This window comes from Arachis hypogaea, chromosome 20 (genome assembly GCF_003086295.3).
Source record: "Arachis hypogaea cultivar Tifrunner chromosome 20, arahy.Tifrunner.gnm2.J5K5, whole genome shotgun sequence".
NCBI lineage: Eukaryota > Viridiplantae > Streptophyta > Magnoliopsida > Fabales > Fabaceae > Arachis > Arachis hypogaea.
The window spans coordinates 27,790,691-27,809,113 of record NC_092055.1 but is presented as its reverse complement, the minus strand read 5'-3'; the positions used below and the strand labels follow the sequence as shown (position 1 = coordinate 27,809,113).

The following is an 18,423-nucleotide window of genomic DNA, read 5'->3' as shown; positions in this document are numbered from 1 at the left end:
TATCCAACTCAACAGCATAAAACTAGGAATCCTAAATCCTAGAGAGAGGAGAGAGCCTCTCTCTCTAAAAGCTACATCTAAAATCTAAATTGTGAATAATGAGAAGTGTTCCATCATTTTTCCACTCTGCAGCCTCTAATCTGTGTTTTCTGGGTCGAGAACTGGGCCAAAAACAGCCCAGAAATCGCTGGGGCGAATTCTCATGTGCTGATTTGCGTAGATCCACGCGTGCGCGTGGATTCACGCGTGCGCATCACTTATCTTCAGGGAAACTATGGCAAATTATATATCATTTCGAAGCTCTGGATGTTAGCTTTCCAACACAACTAAAACCGCCTCATTTGGACCTCTATAGCTCAAGTTATGGTCAGTTAAGTACGAAGAGGTCAGGCTGGACAGCTTAGCAATTCCTTCAACTTCTTGTATTCCTTCCACTTTTGCATACTTCCTCTCCATCCTCTAAGTCATTCCTGCCCTGTAAACCATGAAATCACTTAACACACATATCATGGCATCGAATAATAATAAGAGAAGATTAAACATAGCAAAATTAAGGCCAAAGAAGCATGTTTTCAATCAAAGCACAGAATTAGGAAGGAAAATGTAAAACCATGCAAATTCAATGAATAAGTGTCAGTTTAGTAGATAAAATCTACTCAATTAAGCATAAAATGTACCATAAAATAGTGGTACATCAAGTCTCCCTGAAGAGGGCCAACAAAATCATGAAGGAAAGGCCTCATACAATTTACTAACACTTTAGTCATCATCTTGTAAAGAACGTTACACAAGCTAATCGATCTGAACTATTTTATGCGGCTAGGATAATCAACCTTTGGAATTAAGAAAACAAGAGTATCAAATAAAGAGTGGTCAATTGGCCTACCAGCAAACGCATTCGCGACCAAATGGCAAATATCATCACCAATAATACTCCAATACTCTTTGTAGAAGAAGGCTTGAAACCTATCCGTACCTAAATATTTAAAAGAGTTCATATCCATAATATCTCTCCCCATCTCTTCCTTATCCACTGGTTTAATCAACTCTTCACAAACTTTTTGTGGCAGTTGGCGCAGATTCTGGTAACCTATAACATCCAGCCTCACATCCTCATCAACACATAACAAAGTCTTAAAAAATATGATGGCTTCATTTTCCATGTCCTTTTATTCAGTAATTCGATATCCATCATCAAGCAAAAGCCCATGCACTTTATTTCTCTTTTTTCGGATCACAGTCTGCATATGGAAGAATCTGGTGTTTCTATCACCAAAGCGAACCCACTGCTCCCTATATTTTTTGAAACAAAAAAATCTCTTCTTGGAGGAGGAGATTTGCATGATCTGCTTGCAGCTCAACCTCTTGTTGTCTCAAAGAAATAGAATCCATCATCTCCATCTTCAATTGAATACTAGATAATTGTTTCTCTAATTCGCTCTTTCATCAGAAAACATTTCCAAACACTTCTTTATTAAACAAAATTGCCTCTTCCTGGACTTTAACCATGCTCTACAATGGATTAAGTTGTCCATCATTCTAAGCCTTATAAACAACACACTTGAAGGAGGGATGTAGGGTCCAATCAGTTTGAAACCTAAAAGGTCTGTTTTCCACGAACTTGTCAAGCTTCTAACAATGCAAAAGAACCGGGCAGTGATTAGACTGTAATCTCATTAAGTTCTCAACATAAGCATAAGGAAACCCCAAGGTCCATGACGTCATAGCTAGAACTCTATCAAGTTTCTTAGCAATATCTCTATTCCCTTGCATATGCCTAAACCATGTATATTTATGCCCTTTAGTTCCAAGATCCAGAAGGCTACAATCTCCAATCATATATGCAAATCTCTAGGCTCTTATCGACACAAAGTTCCCACCCTTCACTTCTGAGCAAAGCAAAACCTCATTAAAATCACCAATAGTAATCCAAGGACTGATATAAGTATGAGCAAAATCTAACAAAAAATCTCAAGCCTCTTTTCTCCTACTAGACACAAGACTAGCATATACCGCTGCACAAGTACAAATAGACGTTTCCTGAGAAATTCCAAAACAAACAACCTGAGAATAAGACTAAAGCACTCTAGAACTGACACCTTGATAAGAAGAAAGAACCCAAATATCCTTGGTCAATATGAATAGGTTCATAACCAAGCCTATGCTAGAAACGAATTCTTTGAAAAGCATAATGAGTTTTCAAAATGACAAAAATAGATGGTTTATTCGACTTAATTAACTACTTAATATTACAAAAATCCCGGGGAGAATTTTTCCAGCAGAAACGAAAATGGGGGACAAAATTCCCTTGCGGGGAACCGAGCGGGGATCTTTGCCCCATCCCTGTTAATCCCTGAATACATAAAATTACTCAAACACACTTAATAGTTTATTTCTCACTTTTGTTTTTTAGTCATTTCATATTCCATATATATAGAAAGTGAGAAATCCTAATTCTCACTCATTACCACTGCGCCTCACCCAGTCACCCCTAAGCCCTCGCCACTCTCCCTTCTCTGTTCCCTCCATCCTTGATTCCTCTTTGTAGCTAGCCAGCCACCCCCTCGCCACTCTCTCTACCCACCGTGTCATCCCCCTCACCACGCTATCACCAGGCACCATGACATTCTCTCTCTCCCCGCAGTGTTCTCTCTCCCCGCGGCATTCTCTTTCCTCGCACCGCGTCGTTCTCTCTCCCGCACTGTGTTGTTCTCTGCCTTGCTGTCATGTCTCCTCAACTTGTCGAAAGAAGTCACCATTGCATCCCCCCAACTCGTCGAAAAAAGTCGCTGTCGCGTCCCCCAACTCGTCGAAAGAAGTTGCCATCGCATCCCCTACTGTAGCCACCAGTTGTCCATCCCCTCCTCCTTGACTTTCACTTGACTTCAGGTTTGATGCTCTTTTTCTCTCTGTAATCTGATTTGCACTTACGGTTTGAACTATTGTATGTTTTACATACAAGTATGTATATTGATTTGTAGATTTATCCATTATAGGTTGAACGATTTGGTGTAGGTGTTATCTGTAGAATGTTATTCGTGCAATAATTATGCCTTAGTTTGGGTTTCACTTGTTATTTTTATTTTTGTATGGGATGGATAGTTACAGCTCTACTCTTATGAAAAATAATGATCGGTCAGAACCAACACAAGGTGATGAGGGTTAAGCAATTGAAGCAAATATTGAAGAAACACAAGAATGAGGACAAGAAGAAACACAAGAGGAATGACAAGAAGTCAGTCAAAGCGTGCAAAGCAGTCCTAATAAAAAAGGATTAACTTCCGATGCTTGGAAGTATTTTAAGAGGGAGCAAATAAATGAAAAGTGAAGGACAATATGTAAATATTGAGAGCAAAAGCTTGGAGGTGACACGAAGCAAGGAACTAAGCATTTGATGATCACATTAGAATTTGTTCGATTCGTATTGTCAAGGGACCAAAGCAATCAATATTAAAAATAGTGCAATAATCATCAAGTTCAACGGGAATGGCAAGGCCAACGAATACACTTTTGGTTGAAAACTTCACATTTAGTCAAGAAACAGTACAATGAGCACTTATAAGATAGGTTATTAGGGACGAGCACCCTATAACATTTGTTGAACAAAGAGTTTTCATGAGTTTATGGCTGAGACTCAACCTTTATTCAAATTTTATATAAGAAATACGTTGAAAAGTGATATCATGAAGATGTATGAAGCTAAAAAGGCAAAGATTAAGAAATTGGTGGAAAAAAATTCAAGCCGCATTGTTATAACTACTAATTAACATGTGAAGTGCTGATTGTCAAAACAAAGGCTATATGTCAATTACAAATCACTTTATTGATGATGATTGGAAATTGTAGAATTGGCTTGTAAGGTATTATTTTAATTTATTCGTGCTTAATTGTTTTAAGTATCTTTGTATATTTGAGTTGCAATATTATGATTGTTTATTGTATTTACATTACTTAGGTTTGCATACGTGCCTACGCCCCATGCTAAGGTTCTTAATGATGCTTTGGTGAATTCTTTGTATGATTGAAAAAATTGTCAACTTTAATGGTTGATAATTGTAGTACAAACGATGCTATGATTGATCTCATACTTGATAAGATTTTACCATATAATTTTATTAAGAAAGGAGAATTTTTCACATACGTTGTTGTACTTACATTGTTAATTTGATTGTGAAAGATGACATAAATGCAATATATATTTCCATTAAAAAATTAGAGAGAGTATTTCTTTTTGGGTTGCAACACAGAAGAGGGAAGAAAAATTTGAAGAGGCTTGTAAGCAATTGAATATTAATTGTAGGAGAAAACTTGCACTTGATTGTAGAACTAGATGGAATTTAATTTATCTAATGCTTGCTTCTGCATTGCCATATAGAGAAGTTTTTTAGCGTTTAAGACAACGTGAATATTTGTATAAATGTGTACCATCTGATTATGAGTGGAAAATGGCGATTAAACTTGTTGAAAAATTGAAAGTCTTTTTTTGTGTGACTGAGTTGTTCTTTAGTACTTTATATCCAACCACAAATTTATATTTTTTCAATGTATGTGAAATGAGATTGACATTGGATGAGTGATTGCTTAATCCTAATGACATGATTCATAGAATGGCAATAAATATGATTAGTAAATTTAAAAAATATTGAGATCAAGTAATGAAATCAAAACTGTGGGAGCTATTTTAGACCTTAGATATAAGATGAAATTGTTGAATTTTTTTTTTTCCTAAAATATATAGATCTCAAAGTGAGAATGAATTGAGCAAGGTCAAGAAAATTATGAAAGAATTAATATGCGAATATCAACAAAAGATTAGGGTTAGAAGATGAACTCCAAATGATGTTGATGGTTCAGCTTCTACTTTAAATATTAGAGATGATGAAGGGCCTTCAAAGAGAGCAAAATTTAGTTCTATCTACTTACAATTTGTAAAAGATACATTTGAAGACTATAACATCTCAATTTTTTTTAATTATGTTTATTATTTAATTAAATAAATTTATAATAATTTGAATTTTAATCTCATAATAAAATATTAAAAGATAATACACTTAAAAAACTAACCTATCTAGTTTAAAATTTGAAAATATGAAAATACTAGTTTTAGTGAATTTCTAACCGACAATAAACAACTTTTTAAGATATAGTCATAATTAATTCTATATTTATTGAATTTGAATGATCTTTAGTCACATGAAAAGATAAGAAAACTAGATTTATTCTTTAAGTTCAGTACAAAATCAAATTCAAATTAAATTAGGTAGATAAATATATTACAAGTTCATAGTAAAAAATCGTGCTCTAATCAACCATTTTGATATACTAACAGTATTTGGTGAATATTTTAAGCCATAATTATCTGATTGACTTCGTTCAAGGTTTGTTTTCAAGCTAACATAATTCTCTATAAATTTTTATCTGATTGCTATTTTCAAATTTCAAACGTAGAAAAATTTATAGCGTTTGCAAAGTGACAATTCAGAATAGAGATTTCACCTAAACGCAAGTTACATTCTCCTAACACAATCTGTACATACCTAAGAGCTATTTGAGTCCTTCTTTTGTCATTCTATTTCCTTTTTTTATACAAAACGTTCTAGGTAATCTATCTTTTCTATCTTCTATTATCTCTATAAATTGTTATTCATATACTTTCTCCACTTCATTATAAGAAAAATCATTATCTCTTCTCACTTTCTTACTCTTACTGTAAACCCTTTGCCAAACTATTCATAAATTTCACTCATATATTGTTCGAAAAGATATCCTCTTTGAACTATGCAAACTACGAAATATGGAGATTTTTTTTCTATCCCTTAGTCAAAGATTCATACCTACATCAAAACATACACAAAGTTTAACCATAGAATAAGTCTCTCTTCGCTAATGAATCGTGTCTATTTGCATTGGACTATATATAGGATTTTTATAAATGTCACTGGAGGTAGAAATTTTATACGACTTTTTTATATGTTATATCTTAAATATTTTTTAATATAGATGTTAGTATTACATGTCTTGATATAATGTCTCTTTATTTCATACACATTAAACATTATAATAACCATTTTATGTGAATTAAAAAACTGAGGGAATGTTTCTTCAGTAAGGGAAGGTGACTCCCAAAGACAAGATATCGAAATGATCATTCAGTAAGAAAAAGTGATCGATCGAGATGATCCTTCGATAAGAGAAGGTGATCGCCAAATTTTTGGGATAAGAATCTTCGGTAAGAGAAGGGAACTCCTACCTTTTTATATCGGTTTGAGCTCAATACCTTCTAAATTCAAAATAGTGTTAAAAGAATGCTTAAAAAAAGTTAAAGTCTATTTCATGCATTGCATAAGAGTTTTTTGGTTAGCCAGGAATTGTTTTCTTTTCATGTAACGAGGAGTCAGGAGAATGTCAAGAGAAACCAAGTCAAGATCCATGTGTTTGCATTATATATGATTTAATGTTATAGGCATTCAGTCATAAGTCACATGTGTCATAACATAAGCAAATAAGAAGCATCTAAAAGTAACACAACTCCGACTATCAAAGAGTTTTGAAAATAATAATTGAAAAATATTGCATCATCATTGTTTTTATTTTAAAAGCTAGGAGTGACTGGGGATAGATACGATAACACCATACAGATAAACTATTGAAAAATTTTTCCTTCTCGCCCTTCTCTTCGTACCATCTTCAAGAACAACGCGGGATAAAATGATACACTGCTCGATTGAGCTGAAAAGACCAGTGCACAATTAAGAGTGAGATATCAAGGGCGTAGATAAGGAACGTTAAGTATTTATCCAAATTCATGTTAAGGAGGAAGAATAGGTGGTTGTTTTAGTCATAGTTATGCAAATTAAGAGAATTAGGATTTCTTGTGTGTCTTGTTTTATCTTTATTGAGTGGCTACAATTGTGGCTATGATGTTTTTTTATGATTATTTGATATGAGTAAAGTTTGTCAGTGTTTTTGCCTTTATAGTTTAGTACGCTCATTTTTCATGTTAGTATCTCTAAATCAACTTATAATTTTCAACTAGTAACAATTCTAATAAAAACTAGCTATCTATTATTTTTTTATATATAAATTATTTTATATAAAGATTTTATTTTTTCAAAAATATCGTAAAGTTTTAATATTAATGACTAATATAATCCAAATGAGACTTAAACCTAGTTTAAAAATATTAGGGTGTTACAAAGACTGTGCTGTAAAAATTGAATTGGATATCTATTTAGAAGAGAGTATTATGGTAGATAAAACAAATTTGAAAAAATTTGATATTTTAGACTACTGAAAAATATTGGAGTGAAGTATCCAACCTTACAAAAAATTTAGAGAGATTATTTAACCATTCTAATTTTTACTATTGTCTCAGAGTCCGCTTTTAGTACTAGTGGTCGAATTATACATCCACATCGTAATAGGCTGTATTATGAACTTGTTGAGGCATTATTGTGCACTCAGCATTGGATACACTCTTCAGGTAAAAGTATTAATAACTCAAGTTTTTATTTGTTATAAAAGTTTAATTTCATGTCAAATTTAACTCTTGTGAATTGTTGATTGATATAATATAGGTAAATTAGGATAAATTTATGATGGATATGGAAGATTTATGGGTTTAGAAAAATTTTTTTATGTCAATTTTTTTATTTAACATAGGATATCTTTATTTATGATGTATGTTAACATATTTATGTCTTGTGTTATTTTAACAGAGAATATGGGGTTGTTTGTCAGAAGTTGTACTTTGGTAAAGAAAAATATTTGATGTTGAAGACTTCATTTTATGGGTTTTTTTCTAAAATAAAATAAAAAAAATATTATTTTTTAAAACTCTATTTTTCAACTTTAATTTCCCAAATACGATTTTTTTTTGTTTCAAAGCAAGTTTGCCGCACTCCTGGCGAACCCTATAATTTTTATAGAGTTCGCCTAACTTCGGCGAACTCCACTTCAAATTTTTAAAAAAATGGCTAACTCAAATTTTTAAGTTTGACAATGGACAATGGCAACCATTATCATCGTCTCTAGAGTACATGGGAATACACAAAAGTACACAGGAATAAGTCATATTTTTATTGGGGAAATAATAATTTTTTATTTATAATGGAAAAAAATTCATGTTAAATATGGATTATTTCCGTGCATCTGTGCATTTCTGGAGACGATGAAAATGGTTGCCATTGTCGCTAGCAATGTTGAAGAAGCCATGCTTGTTGCCTGTGTATTTTTGTGTACTCCTATATACTCCTTTGTACTCTTAGATACGATGATAATGGATTAAAAATCTAAGTTTTGTGGATTTTAGAAAAACTTGAAGTGAAGTTCGTCGGGGTTAGGCGAACTCTATATAAGAAATTAAAGTTGAAAAATGGGATTTTCAAAAATAATAATTTTTTATTTTATTTCAATGAAAAATCCTCATTTTATGTTTTTTTAGATTGGAAGTTACATTTTAAGACTTTGTTTTATATACTACGATTATGGTGTGTTATTTTATATTTTTGTACTTGTAATCTTGGACAAAATATATTTGTGCGTTGTAATAATATTTTGTATTTTTTTTATTTTTTTTAATTTTTCATTAGAATTTTCATATAAAACATAAATATAGGGAGACAAGAAATAGGGCCCCACGGAAAACGCAGAAAATGCGGAGAATGGGAATGGAAGTAAATATTTACCCATGACGAGATCAGAGAGAAAATTTGGATTCGAAAACAGGTAGTAGAGAGGCATTCCCCTCTCTGCCTTGCCCCGTTGCCATCCAGCCAATTCCTACTTCGTATGCATACAAGCTAATTTACTACTAGCTCTTTTTACAATCCAAAAAATAATATTATTTAAATTCATTAAAATACATAATTTGAAATGGAGACCACCTTTGTCATTTATTGTTAACCTCCACATTGATCGTAATTTATTATTAATTGTTATATAGCTCATTTTTTTTTTTTTAGAATTTTGATAACTATTGTATCTAAATATGGAACAACAAAGACAATCTATCCTTCTTCAGAAATTGTCATTTTAGGAGGTTCCTTATCTCTTTGCTTACCTTTAACTTTGACCAAGCGTTCACCTCCTAAAAAAGGATCTTTTGTCACGAATGGATACATGTTTGATCTAAACTTGAATAAAATCACCCTCATCTCTATAACCAGCCTCCTTAACACTTAATGCATCTCTTCTCTCACTCTCTCCCTTATTTCATCCACCGGACTCACCGACCGCCTCACTAGATTTTACCCTAACACACTCGTCTCCGCTCTCACCTCCAGTCTCTCTCATCGCTAATTTTAGCTTTCCCATTACAAAGTTATTGAATGATAAAATTTAAAATGATAATATTTTACTTTTGTTATTATTCAAAATTTACTATTGCAGTTTATACGAATAGAAGGTATATACATATTATTATTATTCTAACAAATTATTCATTTGGATTTTAAACAACCAACTAACAAGCTAATTAAGCTCCCTTAATAGTATCATAAATCAACTGCGTCACAATTACACAATTAAATTAAAATGATTTAATGCTTAAAATAGTTTTTAAATGGTTACAAAAAATTAATTTGGTTTGTAGAAGAATTGACATTTTAGTATAGTATTAGAGATATAATCATTTATGTTATCTTCTCATATCAGTTTAAGTTTTTGAGATGAGTGGTTTCATATGGTATTAGAATACTATGTCCAAAAGATTTAGAATTTGATCCTTGGTTAACCAAAAAAAAAAGCATAAAGCAAAAAACAAAAGGAAAAAAAAAACTATACAAAAATCAAGCAAACCCAAAAGAAGTTCTTGCTTGAGGGAGAGTATTAGAGATATAACTGGTAAAACTGCTAGAACTTGAGAAGGGGCTTGAATCAAGTTGAATTCAGAAGTGAACTTTTTTTACTCTATTTTTTGCAGAAGCTAATTATGCAGGAGAATTTTTTTTTTTGGTCTCTAAAATCAAAAAGAAACAGAGAATGGGAGAAGAGAATGAGGCCAGCATGTATTCTGATTCGGTTTCCTAGTGTCATGAAACCTACATCCAATCTCCACCACAACTATAGTAAAATTTTCACTATAATAAACCAGATTACATACACCAATACCAATGAATTACAATCCTAATTCATCTAGTATCAAATTCTAAGCTTATACCTAAGCCTAGCTACCACCAAGTACTGTCCCAACTTGACAAAGGAGAATCCACTAGTTCAATCAACCACCAAGTGCTATCCCAACTTGGCAAGGAAAACTAAACCTTAGTTAAACAAAACCAAATTACACAGAAACTGTATTGGCTTTTTCATGCATCTCTCTTGCCTCTTCTCTCATGAATTTTTCATATTTTTATACTCACAATAACAAGCATTTTTCTCAATTACAGAAAGATAACATTAGATAACCATAAAACTAAAATTTTGAATGAAACTCAAGGTTGAAGGAAAATGGTTTCTGCTCAAGTGTGAGGAATGATTCTCTAATGGCACTCTCTTTTTCTTGTCTTCAAAGGATGTTGTGCAGACCACTTTATAGGATGATGCTTGCTCTTGAAATTTTCTCAATTCCTCTTCAATCTTCCTCTTGATTCTGCCCATTGAAGTTGTCTCTATCGGTATGCAATATTTTTTCATTTTGCTCCACTATCTTTGTTGTCTGAGGAGCTACTCCACCTCCTCTGCAACTCTTGTATTTGCTGCAATGTCTCTTTACTGTCCTTAAGGTTTCTTCTTTTGCTTTTGCATGTTGCATTTGCTCTTCCACCCTTTAAATTTTTTTTTTTACTGATGTCCTTGGAATAGTAATATTGTCTTTGTGTCTTTGTTGCTTTCTTAGAGCCCTAACTGTCCTATAATAGTGTCAAATGTCCCTTTACCTTTTCTTCTTTTATTCCAAGCATGAATGTTTAGAAATCCTCTCTCTTGACTTGTATTTTCTGAACGGTGCTTATTAGGTATATTGAACTGGAACCTTGAGTTAGTGCATCGAAAATGTGCTGAAGCAACATTGATTTGGGCTGAGAAGTGAAACACTGGATCTGCACTACTAACACACTCTTTAAACCAAATTTGGAATTTTAATCCAAAATAAATGTTTATCATCATATATATGTTCCAAAATCAATCTTTACTCAACATTAATCATTCATATTATCTTTACCTATCAACTTAACTTTTTGAAATGAATAATTTTCATGACATCTGGTCGTTTTAAAATAGAATCACATATATTTATTCTTTTGTTGTCATTTAACTTCTCAATCATTGATACCAAAATCCATGCTAATATGACTGGTTAATATAATTAACACCTAGACTAACATAAAAGATTACTCTAGCTAAATATGTTTAAAAAATAGCTAACTTAAATTAGTCTAGTGATTACCTCACTAATCCATTTAAATAAATATTAAAAGTTTGTACATATAACAATTTATTAAAACAATAAAATAGAACTCCAATCCGGAGCGAATTAATACTTAAGAAATATCATAAAAAAAAAAAAAAAAACATGGATAATTTAATTTTAAATATTTTAAATCACACAGGTATTCATAAAAATTCAACCATCAATTAATCTTGATATATAGATACACATTTATTATATTTAGGGTTAAGGTTGATTATGTATTATGGCATATTTGATTATCATGTTATTATCAAATTTAATTATTTTAATCACCGATTAATTTGTTAGAAAAATTATTATATAATATCTACAAATACATTGTGCTAACTAATTTTTGGTATTTATAAAACATTTAAAAAAATTTTTTATTGAACTAGAACTTAAGACAATAATTAAAAATATACTTCAATAAAGTTTATCATTTTCCTTTCAACGATAACAAACGAGTGAGTAGATGAAGCCGATGAACCATCCATCACGCCAAAGAAGAATAATAAGTTAATAACACTACTAAATATTTCCAATTTGGTATAAGAGATATTTTTTTATCGGCAAGTAGACAAATGTCTTCTATTTATGCTTAATTGGACTTCACGTCTTGGTACAATAATGAGAAAATTTTGGTATAACTCATATTTAATATTCATGTTGATACTAAACATATTTTATATATAAATTAAATATTTGTTATTAGAGAGAGAAATAAACATATATAATTTATAAAAATAAAAATGAACTTATATGCTTAAAAGATAGACATTTATTATCCAAAGAAATAAATATACAAAATTATTAAAAAATAAAACTAATTTTTGTTTATAAATTACTTTTGTTATTATTTTTTTCGCCTGGATGTGTTATTTTTTTTTTAATGTTTACTTTTCCGTATAAAATGTGTTTGCTATTAAAGTGGATCATGTGCATGTAGCAAATGTCTAAACTAATAGGCGGCTACCTCTTAAATTAAATTATTCAATGTTCTTTCTAGTCTAAAAATTCTCAGTTGATTATTGTTCCTACAAGGTTCTTATGATTAAGGAAATTAAATGCTTGTTAAATTGAATTCACGATTCAAAGTTTACCTTTACGTGGTTTTGATAAGTGATTGATAACATTAGCTTGCTAATAATAAGATCATGCATATATGTCAAGATCCTTTCTCTCACATTATCGTCAAAAAATTTTGTATTTTTTAATTGATTGAATTGTAAACTATGAAAGTGAAATTAAATACATATAAAATATTGGTTTATGAAAGATAAAAGTAAATAAAGATAAGATAAGATAAAATAATAAAGACTAAAATAATAACTGAATTTATCTATTTTATTAGGCTGAATTTGTGAGTCACGAGATTTTTTTTATTATTTGTTATGTGCTATGGTGAAAAAGTGGTTTAATAAAAGATAAGAACATATATATCATATCATATATCAATTTGTTGTAAGAATGCATGACAATTTATCTTTTTCTTTTTATAAAGCCGAAATATCGGTGTCTACATACAAAAAAAAAAAAAAAAAACATATCTCATAGTCTTAATTAACTTCGAAACAATAATATATAATTACTTGCTTCATATATAGTTATTTAAATCATTGATTTGTATTTCAATTCAGATTCCTTAATTACCCGAAATAATGATTATTTGAGGTTTCATGCGAGTTAAAACTCACATAGAAATGTGCATGTGAATAATACAAAATCATGGTTAGAATATAACTTTTTTTTAATCTTAATTATTTAATCATGAGTTGGATATAAAACAGATAAAATTAATAAAAATTCGCAAAAATGATAGCTCGCTAACTATGATATCACATAGGACATAGGTTACTCTTAGCTTCCACAAATTCTTACACCAAGACTAACTATATATGCTATATTAACCATTAATAAAAAAGGTAGTTCGAATGCACAAATATTCTATGTTAATGCAAAATCCAAAAAGCATATTAGGAAAATTAAACCAACTACTAAAACATTGGGATTGGACCACAGTAATGGAAGAATGGCAAAAACAAATGTAGAAGAAACCAGATAATTGAACTCCATAACCATATGTACATATATATGCATCTACATCATGATCACCTTCAACCATCTCCATCCAGAAAGAAAAAAAAAATATCCCATTAATAATTCCCAGTACAGGCATGTCTCCTATCTCAGAGATCCATGATCTTAAATTGCAGTTGCGATTTCGCTGATGAGATATCCAAAATAAAAAGGCAAAACATATATAACAATTGTCATTAAAATCAGAATCCGTAGTTTGCGGATCGGTGTTACGCACTGCAATTTAAAACCATGACTTGATCCAAACCCGTGTTAAAAACTTCCTTTCAGTTATCTTTTTGTAAGGTTGATAGTTGAAGAAGGTAATGCCCGTAATACACGTTTTCTTGATACTAAAGAAAATAAGAAATTAGAGAGAGAGAGAGAGAGAGAGAGAGAGAGAGAGAGAGAGAGAGAGAGAGAGAGAGAGAGAGAGAGAGAGAGAGTTAAGGCATGGAGGGTTAAAAAAAAAAAAGAAGTTTGATATCATCATCGTTGTTTTTCAGAAGTACGATTCTCTGTGATCTGAGCGAGAGAATGCAAGTTGCAACGAACGATGGTGTCGACGAACACGCAAGTCTCTTCCTTCGTGTTCCCCGGCGGCACGTCCACCACATACGACTCCACCACCACCGTCCCCTTGCCGCCCTCCACGGCGTGTAGCGTTGTCACCGACCGGTAGTTCCTCAACCGGTGGTCCCCACCCACCACACTGAAACTGATGACGTGGCGCTCGTCGTCCAGTATCTCCAGCCTCTCCGTGCTTGATACCGCCGGCAACCCCGACACCACGCGCACCTCCCTCACTGTGCCCACACGCATCGGAGTCTCGCCTCCGATGACGTGGCAGCTCTTCACGAAGTTCTTGTACCCCTGCGGGTTGTCGAAGCGCCGTACTACCTCCCACACCGTAGACACCGGCGCCTCTATCGCCTGCGTCATCACGGAACAACACTGGTTGGAACCAACCCGGTGCGCGTGGTGATGCAAGGCGACATCAGAGCCGCTGGATAACGGAAGTGGAACCGCCGCTAACGGCTGCCTAGGACAGTTTAAACCGTTAGCAATAATTGCGGTTGCGGTTGTGGTTGCGGTGAAGTTGAATCGATCTAGTTGAAGAGAAGAAGGCATTTTCTCTTTTATTTTTTTTCCGGTTTTTAAATGTTTAATTTTGATATGTAAATGATATATGTATATACTATGTCTGTTTTTGTTGTGAATGTTTTTCAGATTGTGTTGGAATGGTGATAGGATATATATGAGGGTGTTGGAGACGGCAAGGATGGGAAATTAATTAGAGAGAGTATTTTTGAAGTGCAAGTTGCATTAGTTTTGTGTTTGCATTGGAGGAGTGGTTTTTATTGATGAGTAGATAGAAAGAGGGGAGGTTAGAAGGTGGTTGTTATTTGAAAGGAAATTTGATTTGGTTGCATAAGAAAGGGAATTGAAGTGCATGTCATGAGATGCTTACGCTAAGCACAGGGGGGTTGCATTGCAGTTGCAACTTGCAAGTGGATCCTCAACTTGCCCGTACTCTATTTCTCTATTCTGTATTTGGACTCGGTTTTTTCAATGCACAATAGTAACCTGCTGTAACCACCCTTTTCCTTTTTTTTCTTTTAAATATATATTTTCTCATCAAACTTTATGCAATTTGCCTCATTCCATCCATTCTATATTATTATTTGGAAATTATTTAATAAGTAGGAAATTTTGTAGAATGCTTACCAAACTTATATTATGTGGCGAGATATGACTAGGGAAATTTTATTCTAGATTTTAATCATTTATATAGTTTATAATATTTTTTCTAGCTACTCAAACTACGCTACGTATATATGTGACAATTATATTCGGAAATACTAATTCCAAGTGTTAACGATTAAATCGATACTTAAAAAATTTAGAAATTAAAAAAAATATTTTTAAAAATATTTTTTTATACTAAAAATAGTAATCAGAACTATTATTTTTTATCTGATAAAATATTAATTTTTTATTATTGAAAATAACAGATAAAACGGCTGTTTTTACTAGTTACGAAGACTATTTTTATTTATTTTAAAACTGCAATTTTTATAGTTATTTTTATTTAATTGAAATGATAATTTTGATTATTATTTTTATTTAATGTTCCGGCCAGCCCAGTTGGTTCATTGTTCGAATCTGACGTACCGGCCGACCCGATGGGACAACATGACCCGAATCGGGAGGCGACCCGGATGTCACCTCTCCTCTCGCGAGGTATCTGACAGTTGGGGAGGAAGCTTCTTTGAAGGTGAGCCTGCTCCTGTGGGACCCGCCCTAATGTAGACTACATAAGGAAATGACCCTACTTCTCTCCAAAGGTACGTCACCTAACCTTGACCCTAATTGCAGCCTGTGTATGGACACTGACTAGAGCGTCGGAGTCCCTTTATAGGTGGCATCCCCCCACTTCACTCCACATCGCCAACCCGGGAAGACCTCGAACTCCGACCTTCTCCTCTACACACTGGTCTTGGAAATCCAGACGCACGAAGGTGAATCGAACCCAATTTTTCTATTATCTCTGGGCATTTAGCACATCCGACCCATTCGATACACGAACAACCGTACACTTAATTAAAATGATAATTTTATACTATTTTTATTTATTAAAATAATAATTTTTACTTGTTCAAAATAACAATTAAAATTGCTATTTTGACCACATTAAACCAATAATTTTTTTTTAATTTTATAATAATTAAAAGTCATAAACCATAAACAAAACATTAAATAAAACATAATTTTATAATTCATACATGGTATCAAAAATTAAAAGCCATAAGCTATAAATAAAATAATAAATATAACATGATTTTTCAGTAATACATGTTTTAACATATAATTGTTAGACAGAAAGTCTTTATCAAAAAAAGATCATGTTTTTTGTTACTCATTTTAGAAAATCTACTTTTTAATTCTCTTTAAAGTGTAACCTCATTCCCTTCATACAATTTTTATGACAAAAGTATAATAAACATCAAGATTAATTAATAAATATATTAAACAACAAAAGATAATTTTGTTAGTCTTAAAGTAGAAATTTAAATCATAAAAAAAAGAAAAGAAGAAAAAAATATAAAAAAATAAAATTAAAAATTAAAAATTACAATAAGCATAACCACAATAAATAAAAAGTGCAAAGAAGGAAGAACAGAAATAGAAAAATCAAAGTGATGTTACATGGCATTGCTTTTTCCCTTCCAATGGAACCACATTCTACATAATTCTTTCTAACATTCTTATGTTAATCTCAAAATAATCAAATAAATTAATAGAAAAATTAAGACACTTTGGAGCTTCACAAACACTATACACAAAATAGAATTATGTCAAATATAATACGAAATATTTTATCTTAAATTTCTGCTTCACTATACTCGCATTGTTGATTGAATACAAAAAATTCTTGACATCCTTGGCATTGAAATGTGTAGTGTATTGCAAAACAAAGCAAAGCAATACACAAACACAAAATTAAAGACAAATTAGCAGCAACATGTTTATACAAAGAACTGCACCACATCTAAAGAAGGACATAATTATTATCAGAAGTGAACTGTTGAATAGTAAAACAGAACATTTATAATATAAGAATGAAAACAAATCAATAATCATGGATTCACCTTTTTTTTCCTTTCTTAGAAGAATTGAAGCAAATTTGAGATGAATAGACAAGAAAACCAGTGTTCCCAAGCTTTAGTGATGGTCCTTTTATTTCAACTTAAAGAAAGAAATGTTTTCCTTAACTCCTTCCATGGTTGTAATATCTCCAATTTCCTTAATTTTGTAAGATGAATGAGAACATTTTCTTTTGTCATAAATGAACTAAGAAATGACAAATTAAAATGAAAATTGACACTTCACTAACCAGGACTTTCTCCCAAAAATTTTCGGCCAACTTCATGAACAAATAGAACAAATTGTCAAGAATTTAAAGAATGTTTTTTACAATTTATATTTGAAAAGAATTTGATTGTTAACCTACTTTTTTGGGGCTATAATGAGTTGAGCATTTGCTTTAGCATAGGATGACATGTTATTGATTGCTGCATTCACCTTCTTTAGTGTAAATCTACCTCTCATGTGTCTAATATCAGTCACAAAGCGTTAGATAGTGTAAGAATAAAATCTGGATAAATATAAATTCATTACCAAATGCCAAAGCACAAAGGTATCATCAATTAATCAAATAATGAGAAAGGAAAAGAATTTCAAACTTGCTGGATTGCTCTAAGAGATTTTCATTTAAAAATCAGAAACAGTGGAAAAAAATTAAAAGGATTGAAGCTACATGGACTTATAATAACAATGGCAACTAATTTTTTTCTTCTTTATTTGAGCATGCAATTTACAAAAATATTAAGATAAACTCAAATTACTTACGATGACAAAAAATTTAGTTCACTTGAGTAACATGGCGCATGTTGGTGAACTAAGTTATTCAAGGTAAGACCAAATACCATATTTTGAATTAACAAACTAAAATCAAACTCTAGGTAATTATTTATTTCTAGTATGAAGTGTATATACATGCTAAATGAATAGAAAGCAAACTTATATGTAAAAATATTCAAAATCATAATCAAAATAAGCACTCTAGAAGCAAATAATCAAGACAAAAGAAAGGTTGGAGTGAGAAACAGAAATTGACATGACAAAGTGCACCAAAAGCTATATAGAATTAATTTTCTATAAGATCCAATTATATTCTTACGATTATATTAGCAAATGCATATAGAAAGCAAATTAGGCAAGTTTTTAACTTTTAATTACTAAATCAAATATCAAAACATAACATAAGATCTTCTACTTCAGCAAACAAAAATGCTCAGAAGGAATAATACTTTATTTGCCTAATTTTAAATTGAACCAATCTTCTATAATCATAAAATTTAATAATACTTTTAAAATATTTTTAAGCTAAT

General features: G+C 31.6%; 1 protein-coding gene across 1 annotated transcript; it reads right to left on the bottom strand.

Moving 5' to 3' along the window:
- Window positions 1-13,437: 13,437 nt before the first annotated feature.
- On the bottom strand, window positions 13,438-15,137 carry LOC112784867 (abscisic acid receptor PYL4). The gene has a single exon (XM_025828202.3). The coding sequence runs from the start codon at window positions 14,597-14,599 to the stop codon at window positions 13,958-13,960; it is 642 nt and encodes a 213-aa protein (XP_025683987.1). The 5' UTR covers window positions 14,600-15,137; the 3' UTR covers window positions 13,438-13,957.
- Between the last annotated feature and the right edge of the window lie 3,286 nt (window positions 15,138-18,423).